The sequence below is a fragment of the Pteronotus mesoamericanus genome, unplaced genomic scaffold (genome assembly GCF_021234165.1).
Source record: "Pteronotus mesoamericanus isolate MK-2021 breed Mesoamerican mustached bat unplaced genomic scaffold, CSHL_Meso_final contig_27, whole genome shotgun sequence".
Taxonomy (NCBI): domain Eukaryota; kingdom Metazoa; phylum Chordata; class Mammalia; order Chiroptera; family Mormoopidae; genus Pteronotus; species Pteronotus mesoamericanus.
The window spans coordinates 26,343,377-26,357,935 of record NW_026555115.1 but is presented as its reverse complement, the minus strand read 5'-3'; the positions used below and the strand labels follow the sequence as shown (position 1 = coordinate 26,357,935).

Genomic DNA, 14,559 nt, shown 5'->3' with positions numbered 1-14,559 from the left:
AGAGACTTAGCTCTTTCACTCCTTGTACTCCCACATACTCTCCATATCACCAAACCTCAAATGTTAGTCACAGCATAGGGAACATAGTCAATAATATTGTAGTAACTATGTAGGATGCCAGATTGGTACTTGAAATACTGGAGGGATCACTTTGTATAGTATATGACTATCTAACCACTATGCTGTACACCTGAAACTAATACAAAATAATATTGAATGTAAACTGTAACTGAAAAATAAAATGAAATTATTGTATCATAGTTTGTTAAATCAGTGTTCATGCTTACATAATTACTACACAAAGGCTATTAATTTTTGAACCATATAGTATATGATTACTTTTCCTTCCTTGCATATTTTTTATTTTCATTGGAATTAATAATTTTATTGTTTTCCTGTGCTTAATTTTCTATGTATTTATCACTGATTATATATCACAAACTCTGCTCTAATTATCAATACACTTAAACACATCAGGCATTCTACCAAATTCATTCCATTGACCAGACAGTTTTCTGGAGCTTTCTGATGTGCTCCAATCTAGACTGAGAACTCTCTCTGACTGGTACATAGCTGTCATCCTGAGATCTCATTCACTATCATTCTGAATTCTATGTGGTCGTCTTTCTTGGGTATTCCTTTGTTTTAGAGACTCTGTGATGGATAAAAATATCTTTAGTCTATGTTTACCTTTAACTGATGATTTAGTTGGGTGTAGATTTCTAGTTGGAAATCATTTTTACTCAAGCATGACAGAGCCTTACTGTAATCACTTTTCACTGACAATGATGCTGTTGATAAGTACTTGTGTCTCCAGTGTATTTCACAGTAATGTAAAATAAATGTAGTTGTGTTTATCATTATATTAAACATGTAGTCAGTCTTTTAGTCTAAAATTCATGACATTCAGCCTGTAAAATCTTGAATTACTTGATATCCTCTCCTCAGGTTTTTTTTGTCATTTGCGTCAAATGTTTTCTTATGTCATTTGGGTTGTTTGACCCCCTCGGCTGGTTATCTTTTCTTATTTGCCTGCCTTATGGATATCCCAAACCTTTTCCCATAGCCCTTTTATTATGTCTTTCATCTTTTTTTTCTGTTAAATTTCATTCTATTTTTTTCTCCTTACAAGCATCGTGGTTTTCTTTTATGTATCATTTTCTTTTAGCTCTCTAAGGAAATAATAGATTTTTAAAAGGTTTACACCCTGCAATTTCTCTCTTTCTATGATGTAGTTTTATTCAACCTTAGCTTTCCTCAGATTTTTTGTGATACTTTCAGTTGATATTTAAGAGAGAGCACTAAAAAGATGTTTAGATTCTGAGCAGGTGGGTGGATAGGGTTCATCTACTATGTACATCAACATAGGGCTACTGAACTGACTGGTTTCACTGGAGTACCTCATTGTGAGTATGTATACTTAGGACCTTTCCCTTGGGCTATTCAGGTTTCCCAAAGAAAACTTAGTTCAATCTGCTGTGTGCAGGAAATCAGCCTGGCTGACAGCACACTAGAGCTGAGATGGAAAAAAGGGCTGGTGGTCTTCATGTTCAGTATATAAAATTTTCCTAATACCTCTGTCTATTTAGTATGGTACCCAAGCCTTCAATTGTACCTGCATCCTCCTGTCGAGAGAACCTCTCGTTTACCTTTAATTCTTCCATTTCTTGATTTTTCTTCCTTCCTTTTTCTGTCTTTCCTTCACCTGCTGTTTTTAGTACCATGCTAAGCTTATGATGCTATGCTGAGAACTTCAGAGCAAATGTTCCAAAACAGAGGAATCTCTGCCCTTAGATCAGAAAAGCCCACCTTAATGTTTCTCTTTTTTCCTCATTCTTTGTCATTTCAGGACTTTCTGAAATTGTATTTAGTTCCCAATTTTTATGTTTTCTCAGCTGCCAATGGTTTGTTTCATAAAGTGCTTTTGTAGTCTGTCTGTGATGGATATGTGTAGTGACATGACAGTACTTTTCTGCTATAATCAAGTAGCAAGAATTAGCCATCATTCTGCCTCTAGAGACCAAATACATACCAGCAACCATTACCTTCCTTCTAAGCTTCTTAAAAGAGAATGCAAGAAAATAAAGTCCTGGATAATTAAAAGGAAAAAGGTAGCTAACTTCAAATTAAATTTCAATACTACACTACTACAGAGAATTCCAATTTGTCTATGTAACTAAAGATGTATAATTTGAAATTAGCACATCTACATAGGGTTTTCTCAATTTTTAGCTACCAAAAAGACAATGCTTCTGCTTTTGCACAAGGTAAGGGAGGAACAAAAAAATAAACAATTCTAGCCTTTTTGTATGAAGGGCACAACTAACCAGTTCCTCCTGAGGGATGAGTTGAACAAAATAATAATTCTACTTTTTTTTCTGTGAAACTGCTGAATGATTATTTCCTTTTCTTTCTTATCAAGGTCAAGTGCAGTGGCACAACGAAAATACAGGCTGGGGCAAATGTAGGTTTACAGTTGTTAGTATGTGAAACAGAGTTTAATGACTATTATTTTCCATATGAACAACTGTAGACCTACTTTTGCTCCACCCTGTATAATGTGAGTTACATGTGTAACTTTATTAAATTATACAGTAGATACATTAAAAAAGTAAAAAGAAACAGGTAAAATTAATATTTTGCAGTTATATAAACATAACTCACATGTGCAAAATATTAGCATTTCAACATAAAATCAATATAAAAACTTATTAATGAAATATTTAACACTCTTTTTTTCCATAGTAAGCCTTCATAACCTGTTGGATATTTTACACTTAGAGCACAATTCAATTTGGATTAGCTACATGTAAGTACTCAATAGCCACATGTGGTTAGTGCCTACTGTACTGGAAAATACAAATCCAATTAAGTTTATGTCTTAGAAATGGATGCTTAAAAATGCGGCAAATGTGTCCTTTACTAACCATAGCCCTGTTCTGATTTTCCCTACTACTTTTCTTTCCCTTTCCTGTCTGTACTGTCTTTTTTCTTTCTCTTTTCCCTCTTTAAAAATAATCCTCTCCTTTTCTATTTTTGACTAGCTTTGTGTTGACTTGTTATTTTTATTTTATTTTAGATTTTAGAGGGGAAGGGAGGGAGAAAGAGAGGAAAATATTGATTGGTTGCCTCATGTACCCACCCTGACCAGGGACAAAACTATCAACCCAGGGATGCGCCCCAGCCGGGCATCAAACTGGCAACATTTGGGTTTGTGGGACGGAGCCATGCTGGCCTGGGCTTCACTGTTATTTTTAGTAGTGAGTTGCAAAGACTAATAAATATGATCTTGACCCATACCTTTTTAAATCTTCAATGGAAACCCATATTCCTCTTTGTGGGTGGTTAAGATACAAGGCAGATCTGACAAGGCAGATAGGATAAACTTTGTTCTTCTTATGCTGAAGGGAAGTGTGAAAGCCAAAACTTGGCCTTCACAGCCCTCAGATATTTTCCTATAATGACCCATGCTTTTATGTCAAGTAATGGTGGATAAACTGAGGTATCTCACTTTAGGGTAGATAATCCTTTTACAAAGTATTGGGTTTATCTAAATCAGGCAAGGTAGTGAGTCAACTCAATAGGGACCCAGTTTGATTCTCTGACAGTGAAGAGTTTAAAAAGGAGGTTGCCACGAGGTGAAAGTATTATAGAGGACGCAGGGGTTCCTCTAAAGGAAATGTCTCCAACACTAACATCCATGGGTTAATAATCCTTACATGGCCTCATTTAGCAGAGGGTTAACATCAAGTGTGGGTGTGATTCAGCAGTGGTACAGGACTGTTTGATGCAGATATAGCCTTAGATTAAGAGCCTGAGAAAGGATATGGCAGACATCTCTTCCTATTTTCCTAGAATTTTAGTCTTTTTTTTTTAATGGTTTAAAAAAAAATCTTTTTAAGAGGTCAATCAGAGAATTCAGCAAAGAGGCTGTTCAAAATCTATCAGTATGAAAAACCAAAACTGGCCTAACATTCAACAATAAGGGGCTGTAAAACTAAATGCTACAGGACCTGAATACTAATATGAAAGTTAACCACGTATAAGTAAATAACCAGATATTAGGAACATTGGTCATTAAATAAAATAAAGAGCCTTGTGCTGGGCGTTTCCAAGGTGTACTCATAGATAGTATACACACACACACGCATGTATATATGTATGTATATATTATGCATGTATATGCATACACTCCAAACAATCCCCAGGAAAATTATCATTTAAGAAGACCTTTTTAGCCCTGGTCAGATAGCTCAGTTGGTTAAATCACGGTCCTGATATGCCAAGGTTGTGGGTTCGATCGCCGGTCAGGGCACATACAGGAATTAACCAATGAATGCATAAGTGAGTGGAACAACAAATCGATGTCTCACTCTCTCCCTTTCCCTCTCTAAAATCAATAAATAAACTGTAAAAACATAAAAAAGAACACCTCTTTGTAGCTCAAAAATTATAATGATCTAATTATATCCATACATTACCTGTGCATTAAAAACATCAAATACGACATACTGCATTTGCATAGAACTTTGCAATTTACAAACCACTTTCCCATATCTGATACAAATAACAACCAAATGATAATGGTAGGGTTGACATCCATTCATAAGCTGACAACAATAAATAGGACTTAATTACTTATACTTGAGGTGCTCACAGCCCAAGTAAGAAAAAAAAAAACAACCCCTAATAAATAAACACAGCAGTATCATAAACATGTACAAGGGTCTATGGAAATGCTAAGGACTGAGTATCAAAATAAATTTGGCAAGTGATAAGAGGATTCTTATTTTATAGAGGAGAAACTAAGGCTCAGGAAAGCTAAGTGACCTGACCATGATTTTATAGGAGATAAATAGCAGTGTTTTTGCCTCCTAATCCAGTACTCTTTTCACTACATCAGACTCACTGCTCTCTGAAGTGTGACAGCTGCTTTATACTCCATGAGAGATGGCTTCTGTTGGAGAAAATTTTTCCTTTCCCTGTACCCTCTCCAGTGTTTCTGGATAATCAATGCTGATTTTTCTTCTATTTCCCGATTATGTTTTTCCATCTGACCTAAAAAGAGGACAGACACCATTACAACCTGCTGACCTCTATGCTCTATCAAATTATGGAATTAGGATGATAGTAACAAAAACATTGCAGTTTTTTTTTAAATACTGTTCACTTATTTTCCCAATTCTATTACTTTACAATAGTTTTAAGATTTCAGGAACAAAGAACTCCAAAAGGTTTCTCAGATTTCAGACTATACCGCTCCTTTATAGAAAAGACTCATAAAATGTTCTGTGTCACAGAAAAAAGGGGCTAAATCCAATAGCAAGAACATTAAGAAAAAAGAATCACAAGTACACAGTTAGAAAGTCACTCACTTAGTACCCCCATAGGGAAAGGGCAAACAGATGTATGTTATATACTCTGCGTGCTTCCCAATTTCTCTTTAGTCACTTACTTGGTTCTATAGATGACTTATTTTTTACTTTCTGCAATTTGGTCAGTGTTCACAGCAGCTAGCTGATAGAATAAGGCAGTAGAAGGTAGTAATAAAAAGGGATGTATTTGAGACATAGTACAAAAAGTTGATAGGGTTTAATGACCAACTGAGTGTGGCAGAAAGAGAGGGAAAAACTCTAGGCTGTCTCATAGATGGGAAACTGAGTAGACTAATGGCACAATTAACCTGAGACTGGGAATACAGAGAGAAGAGGCTAGAAGGGAGGGATTAGGGCTAGATTTTGGGATGCTTATGGCTAGCTAAGTAAAGCTACCTGACAGGCTACAAAGCTATATTGTCCAATATAGTCAATACTAGCCCTGCCCTCCATAAAAGGAAGCCACTTAAATTTAAATAAAGTAATAACTCAGGTCCTCAAATGCACTAGCCACGTTTCAAGTACTCAAGAGTATCTTTAAGAATATGTTTGCCCATTTCATTAATTTACCTGAAAGATAAGAACAGAAAAATTAGTAGAGAGATAGCCCATCAACAAGTAATAGGACTTAGTAAGAAATAGTAACTCTTTTTTTTGACTCAAGAGATTTAATAAAGTTTATCTGAAAAAGAAAAGGTTCAAATTTTAAAAAACAAATGATCAGGTACCTAGGAAATTTGGTTTATTAAAAGATAGCCTAAACATTCTTACACTTATAAAATCAATACTGCTACCCACCTGGATGAACTATTTCCAGCATACTCAGCCGTAATTCTCGGGAAAGCCTCATGGCTCTCTGTCTTTGAAGATGCAGTTGTAATCTGCAGTCCTCTTCTTCCTTCTGCCTATTTAGCTCCAGTAATATCTTTGCTCGTTTAGATCTGTGATGGAAACAGTAAGTACCATATACACAATTTTTATAAGTCCTATGTCCACTCACAAGTATATGAAAAATGCTTAAACTCATTAGTAATCATATAAATAGAAAAAAAAGTTTAAGATAATTCCTAGTGTTGTTGGAGTATAATGAAATGCATTTTCATGTGCTGCTGCTATACAATCTTTCTGGAGAAATAGTTTTAAAAACATATCAAAGCCCTAATGTTAACCAATTAATTCCATTTCTAATAATTTTCCTAAGGAAAATCCTGATATGTATGCGAAGATCTATGTTCAAAGATGTTCTCCATACCATTACAACAGTAACAAGTTGAAAACAAACCATATATCCCACAATAGAGAGTTGGATAAACACTAGTTCATTTACTGTATAGATACTATGAAAAAATAAAAATTTCAAAGAATATCCAGTAACATGGGAATATACCAAAAATCTAATGCCAAGTGAAAATAAAATCAGGACATAGAAAAGATCCAAATACTGTTAAAAACATATATAATACCTATATAGGAAAATAAATGGTTAAAAAAAATTTCAACAGGGATCTACACTGTATGGATTATGGATGATTTAATTTTCTTTTTATGTTTTCCTGTTTCTTAATTATTAACATTACTTTTATAGTATGTGGCCACAAAATTCCATTTAATTAGCATTTCTGTACTATCTGCTTTTACTGACCAAACTTTCTCCTTAGTCATTTCCAGCCAGTTTTGAATGCTTCCTACATCACTATATCACATACATCAGTCTCTAGTAAACATACTATACTCAAAAAGTCTTCAGATAACCATAGAAAAAGAAATCGAAGAGGGTAAGAAAAGAGAAGCAGAATGCAGTATTTATTTTATCTTTATAGACTTAATTTGCATGCATCTCACTCAAGAGCAATTGCTTTCTCTTGAATTCTTATAATTAAACTACCAACTAATGTGGTAACTTGGCTATAGCCTTGAAGTCTTAAAAAGCAGGCTTCGTAATGGTGAATAGAGAGGGTGTGTCTTTTAACTTTCTTTTGAAAAAGCAAGAACAATTAGGCATAAGACACCTTTAAAAGAAAGTACTTTAAACTAGAGAAGAACTCATAAAATAATTTTGGTAACATTTCATGTTTGTTGTTTTCTTTCAATTTCGTAATTGCTACCAGTTACAATTTATTTTCTTTGGTTTTACACATAGGCCAAAGTTGAGAGGTTATTTGTTTCAAAATGTCTTTCTTGATGATTCCAAGATGGCTGTGAATCGGTAGAAGGTACACTCACATCCTGTCAGTTATAAATCAGATTTATAGTTAAATTATAAAGCAATCAACCTGAATAACCAACCGAAAGCTAGCTGAACAAAAGTATTATAACCAAGGATTTAGAGAAAAAGGCAAATAGAGACTGGTAAGAAGGGCAGAGACACGGAACAGGGGGACCCCTGCACCCAAGTAAGACAGCTGAGAATCTGCAGGGATATCTTGGCTGCAAAAGTACCCCCTGTGGAGTGTGGGGTCTCAACTCCACATCGGAATCCCCAACCCAGAGCACCAGAGGTCAGGAAAAGGAGTCCACATAGTATCTGGCAGTGAAAATCAGAGGTTCTGTCTGCCTAGGAGAGAAGGGAATATGCGTGAAACCCAGGTGCTCTCTTAATGGGCATCACAACAGGATCTTGATGTTGGACACTTACCCAGGGCTCTGGTAGAGGGAAGGCAATTAGAACATACGGGAGTTATAAAGAGATCTGGCTGACGTGGCCCAAAGGAAAGATCTGGAGAGTCAGAGACTAACATCCCTTTGCTGAGTCCCTATCCCATACCTCACTCAGACACCATCTTCCTAGGGTTGAGCACTCCATTCTTACAGTACCAGCTTGTACTCCAACTACTGTTGGCACCACCCAGCTAAACTTGAGTCCTGCAGAAAGGTCTGTCTGCTGGCTGCACCTAACAAGGATCTTTGATGTGCTCTTTTTCTGGAGAAACTCTTGGCAGGCACTCAGACAATCACTGAGCTATGTAGCCTTGGAACAGGGATCACTCTTCTCCCCGTTGTATGCACAGTTATAGCACACAAGACTACAACAGATGGCTCATTTGACCTGTCCTACCAACTACCAGTGGCCCCACACTGCTGCGCTTGTTTGTGCAGAAGGGCTGGCTGGCTATACTCAAACTGAACCTATGGTATGGTCCTGCTGGAAGAGCTAGGGGCAGAGGTTTGAACAGAGACTCAGTGGTATGGCTCTGGAGTAGGGGCCACTTTCCCCACATTGAGTGCCTGACCATGCTACGCCCAAGCATGAGATCCACTAACTCTGTCCTCCTGACACGTTCCCCACCCTACTGAGCTTGTCGCTTATAGAAGACACTTCAGGTTGTGGCCAGCCTGGGTGTACTGTACAGTCTGTCTTCAGAAGGCTCTTGAGAAAGACCAGTTAACTTCAGTGGATAGTGAAGTGGCAGGCAGGTGGAGGCGAATCTTAGGGTGCCTTTGGCCTTTAACTATTTTGCCCCTGGTTCGGAGCTAGGTGAAGCCAACCCTTGTATACAGTTTGGTCCCTCCCATATGGGCCTCCACTGGGCCCACACCAAGGCCCAGTCGAGGCAGCCACAAATAGTGAATCACGTGGTAGCTCCAGACAGGTAGCCCATGGCTGGTTACAGGAAGCATATCAAACTGACCTCCTGCAACCCCACTCAAGTTCACCCAGAACCAATACAACCAGTGGTGGGCTTCAGACCACACCAAAGCTCAACCCAACTAACTAGTCACACAAGTGGCACACCCAAAGGGAGATCCTGGCAAGCACCAGACTCTGCTGGGGACAACTTTATCTCAGGGGGCAGCACCTGCACAGTGGCTCACATACTGTAACCAAGGCTGATCCTTATAGTCATCCAGCCTGAAGGTTAACCCTACCCACAAATGGGCCTACAGCATTCAAGGTTCAACTACAACAGGAGCATACACATAACTCACACAAGAGACATTCCTGGAGCATCTAGCTCAAGTTAACTGGAAGATAGTGCCACCGAGCCCCACAAGGCAACCACAACATAAAACCACAGTAATAAGTTTGGGAGTCATAGCAGGTATATATATATATACCTGCAGTTCAAGTGCCCATCAATAGATGGGTAGATAAAAAAGCTGTGGTAGATTTACACAATGGACTACTACTTGGCCGTAAAAAAGAACGAAATCTTATCTTCTGTGATGTCATGGATGGACCTGGAGGGTATTATGCTAAGTGAAATAAGCCAGTTAGGGAAAGGAAAGTACCATATGATTTTACTTCTATGTGGAATCTAATTAACAAAATAAACTAACAGAACAGAAACAGATTCATAGAAACAGAGAACAGACTGATAGCTGTCAGAGGGGAGGGCAGTTGGGGGGCTGGGTGAAAAATGTGAAGGGATTAAGCAAAGCAAACAAGAAAAAACTCAGACACAGAAAACAGTATTGGATACCAGAGTGAAAGGGGGCGGGGCAGATAGAAGAGAGTATGGGGGAATAAATGGTGATGGAAGGAGACTTGACTTTGGGTGGTGAACATACAATATATAGATGATGTATTATGGAATTATACACTTAAAACCTATATAATTTTATTAACCAATATCACCCCAATAAATTCAATAAAAATTTTTTAAAAAACAAAAAAATGGAATGTCTTTCTTACCCCTATTATCAAAAGTAAAGAAGACCTCAGGTATGTGTGTGCCAAAAGGAGAAGGGGTTCTACAGAGGTTGTAGGGTGATTTGAATAGTATCTAAGTATCTCTTGCTTCTCCTGAGACATCAAGTTAAGAACCTTTCTCTTCCCTTTCCAGTAGCAATTGGAAACATGCCTCTCCTATGGAACTTCTGGGTTGTACACCATGTAGGTAAGGATGTTTTGCCCTTTACCTACTTATAGAGGGTAGAAGAGAACAGATCCTAATACAGCATCTTCTTTCAAATTGATGAAAATGAAACAAAAAAATCACTTGTTTCTAACTTCCAGGTGATTATAGATTATAACACCTATTATGTATTACCATTATTTTTAATATACTAAACATAATAATCATTAAAACTGCATCACTACGACATCCAATCTGGTAAAAAAAACAAAACCCTTAAATTTCAGAAACAGTTTAAGCATACCGGCAATGAAACATGGCAAAACTGAAAGACTATAAACCAACAAGACAGTCGAAAAGTGAGATTCGTTGACTGAAATAACGACTATAAATTGTAAATATGTGTTTCTGGATTCATGATTTAATTTCATGTTTGAAAGCAGGCACATGGATATACACACAAGTACCAAAAACAAGTTAGCTCTTAAGTCCTTTTATGAAAAAGTCATTTATGATAAAGAATGCATTTCTCACACAGTCTAGCTTAAAGCTAAATTTTAATTCACTATTTTAAAATATTTTTAAAACTGAGAAATGCAGCTGCAGTTACTAAGAGTTTCAGTTTGTTTGTTTTTTTAAAACAACTTGCGACGTGCAAGTTTCACTTTAGCAAACTAAAATTTAGCTTTAAGTTAGGCTGCATGAGAAATCGCCTCTGAGCTGGGCCTATTTTATCATAAGTGACCTGAGAGCTAAGTCATTTGTGTGTGTATTCTTTTCATTGCCTCTAAGAATCTGATGGGTTAGTCAAATCAAAAAGTAGGCCATGTCTTCAGTATTTCATTTTCAGTCTACTTTAAATATACATAAATGACAAATTATGTTATATCTCAGTAACCTTATCTACATCCCCTATTTACTGAGAAAAACAAGGTTAACATACTTAAATACACATATATGTTTTTATCATAATTACATATAAACAATTGAGGCAATTTTTGGTTTTAAGGATTTAAAAAGGTAATTGACTATTACTGGCTCCCTCCATAGGCTTGGCCCACAAAAACATCTTATTAAGTAAATAAGATTGTGTATTTGTTACATTAGAGTCTTATCTTACATTATATTATGTCCTTTGCTTGGAAAGTGCATGTGGTTACTGAAGTGCTGTTAGAAATGTATAGAATAACAATGAAAATAAGAATAAAAGAAACAGAATAGAAAATGGAAAAAAAAAACCCAAATCCCTAAGTTTTCTTTCAGTTTATACTCTAATTAAGATGTATCTAGCCCTCTTGGATCATCATTCCTTTCACCAAACTTTTTACCTGAAACTCCTCTGTAAAGTAATCACAGCAGATGGAAGCTTCTTTAATCTCTTTCTAGTTTGGAAACCCTTCCAATAAGCTTGAATCAAGCAAGCTGCTTGATGTATTTTCTGAAATCAAATGCCAGAATTAACTTAGAGACATCTCTAAGAAAGACTTTTTAATAAATTAACCTCTTAAACTATCAGGTTTGAGGAAATATTAATACTATCTCTAATACGTTGGATATGAGGCAACATTTTCTTAGGTCGAGGTCAGGGAAAGCCTATGAATATTAAACCTGACCTCCCAAAGGAGGTACGGCTCACTTAGGCAATATCTAAAACATATATTCAAGGTATGAAGAACTCTGTACAGGCTGAAAAATAAAAAAGGGTCTGGTGTTAAAATTCAGTACATAAATAATCCCTTTCCCCATCAAACTATGGCTGCTCTGGATCTTGGGAAATAACTAAAGAAAGGAGGAGAGAGAAAAAACAAAAGATTCAAGAGGCTACCACTCCAAATTATGAAATTAAAGCATTTACTGAAATATTAGCAAATACCATGCATAGTATTTTTTATAAATTAATACCTGCGCTTCTGCTTCCTGATAGACCCTAGGGCTTAAAAGGCTGATGAGCTGTCTAAATTCTTGACAAAACTCTGTCCCAGGTTCTTGTTTATTTAGTAGGCTTCTGAATCCTGAAATGGAATAACAAAGATACAACTAATACTAATAAAATATGATTTTGTTATCTAATCAGTGTTCATTTGAGGTTAAAAAGAATGATTTAGAAACAAATGAATGCAAGATTAATCACATGATTTTTGTTTTTCCTTCTCTCAAAGAATTTTAGATTGAGGACTTTAGGATACTCCTCTGCCCTAAGAGTTCTTATGTGCCCTGTGTCCTAGAAGGTCTTGTGCAATCTGATGCAAAATCTGTCTAGTCAGTCTCTTTAATTAAAAAAGAGGGATTGGAATCACTGTGGTACGTCAAAAAATAGAAATACATTCTATTTACTTTCTATCTTAACCTAACTATCTTAAACTCAAATATTTTTAAAAAGATAATGAATACATACTGAGTAATGCCTACCCAGTGGAAACATTTAAGCAGGTTATTAGTCATTATTAATTGAAGTTATTGTAAAATAAAAATATACAGTACTGTAAACAACGTGGGATGCTATAGTACTGCATTTTCATTCTAAAATAAGACAGAGCAGTATGAGGTACAAAGTATGTACAATTCCCAAGGCATGTTGCAATTACATATTATAATGTATGCATTCAATGTAAATAAATAAGCTACAATGGCTTTGGAGTGTACAACTAGGGAAGCCATTATATGGATCTTTCCACAATTCATATTCTCTTTAGGACTGAAGTTCTCAGGGAGGGGGCTGGGTAGAGGTGGAAGAGGGTATAGGAGGATAAATGGTGATGGAAAAATAAAGACTGAAGTTCTCAGCAGTATTAGTAATTATAAAATATCTTAAAAGAAAGGGAAGAAGGATTGTTAGGGTGAAATTCCTTTATAATGAACTCTGTTGGAACATTTGCATTTCTACAGAAGAAATCTAATAACAGATGTAAGAAATGTACATCTGGCACAATATCAACTAGATAGTTGGTTTTATTACTGGTACTTTCCCTCTCTATCCCTAGAACACAAAATAATTACAATGTTCAAGTTAGTAAAAGTATGCCATCAAGAATTATAAAAGACCATTGTAACCGTTCTGGTATTAAATGTGTCACATTGCATTCTATTCTTTTAAATTCTCCACTAATATAATCCTGTATAAATAAGTATATTTAATAAAATATAACTCATTTCCTCACCATAAGAAAATATACTGTGATGAATTCATCGCTCTGGCTAGCAAAGAAATAAAGGTAACATACAACTTTGCTTGAAATTTTTTAAAAAAACTGTGTGACCTTAAGTAAATTACCTAATTTTTCCATGTCTCTGTTCCTATTTCTATAAAATAAATAGTAAATATCTCATAGGGTTGTTATGATGATTAAATATTTTAATGCATGTAAAATATGTAGAACAGTATCTGACACACAGTAAACCTTCAATTAAATGGAAGCTATTATATGGGAATGGTAACACACTGATCCCTTTCCACCTTAAATTTTCTGACTTTTTATTCACATACACATTTGATTTAGTAGTGAGGGAAATGTCCTGTTTTTGAGGAATGACAGTTAGGGAGTTAAAGAGTAATTATTAATTGATGTAAAGATCAAAAGGGTGGTCAATTTTCCAGCACAGCTCTGTTTTCCCTAGTAAAGTTAGTCTTGGTAAGGTCATTGATCTGTTTGGTTATAATTTTATAACACTATATGGTATATTCAATACATAACCTTTTTGTCAGAGAGGAAGTCAATATTAATTGTCAACTCATTAACAATGTACCATATGCTATCTGTTGATATAGGAAGACAGCTTGATTACATAAAGACTTTTTCCTGAATTGGTTATCTGTTGTGATAGGGTTTTATCTGCACATTTCAGTTATTGCCTTGTTCAGTAAAAATGTTATTTTTTCGAATCTCAAGAAAAGGAAGAATATATGTACTACCTTTGTAGCAGGCACTTAGTCTTAGTAAAATCAAAATTTCCTGATGGGATTCTGCCATCAACAGTAGAAGCTTTGTTGCAGTACTTCTTATGACTGGACTAGGAGTTGATAACAGCTTGAAAATAACTTCATCTAGAATTGAATGCAGTGTTTTTGCTTCTATTCTGAGTAAATCACCACTAATAAAACAATATAAAAAAATGAAAAAAATATACCATTACTAATTGATATACAGAGATCACAACAAAGATAAATGTTCAGCAACTTGATGCCTAACTGGTATGATCCAAGAAGATAACCATTTTTTAAAATGTATAGCTTAGTTCCAAGAATGGAGCACAATAAATCAATTAGTACTTACTGAACTCATACTGTGTCTATGACACCATGCTACGCAAACTAAGGAATACAAAGTAGCCAAAGGCCCTCTTCTTAGAAAAACATACAACCAAATTGTGGAGTAAAGATAAATATGCAA

At 35.7% G+C, this 14,559-nt stretch overlaps 1 protein-coding gene across 3 annotated transcripts in view; it reads right to left on the bottom strand.

Moving 5' to 3' along the window:
• The window catches only part of IQCB1 (IQ motif containing B1), a 55,033-nt gene that overhangs the window by 6,974 nt on the left and 33,500 nt on the right, over window positions 1-14,559 (bottom strand). For all 3 annotated transcript variants that reach the window (XM_054575225.1, XM_054575228.1, XM_054575226.1), the window contains exons 8-12: window positions 14,082-14,260; window positions 12,074-12,183; window positions 11,500-11,609; window positions 6,174-6,316; window positions 4,910-5,058 (exon numbers count right to left, since the gene is read on the bottom strand). In XM_054575225.1, the coding sequence (XP_054431200.1) occupies window positions 4,910-5,058; window positions 6,174-6,316; window positions 11,500-11,609; window positions 12,074-12,183; window positions 14,082-14,260 (691 nt within the window). The remainder of the gene's footprint in view (window positions 1-4,909; window positions 5,059-6,173; window positions 6,317-11,499; window positions 11,610-12,073; window positions 12,184-14,081; window positions 14,261-14,559) is intronic.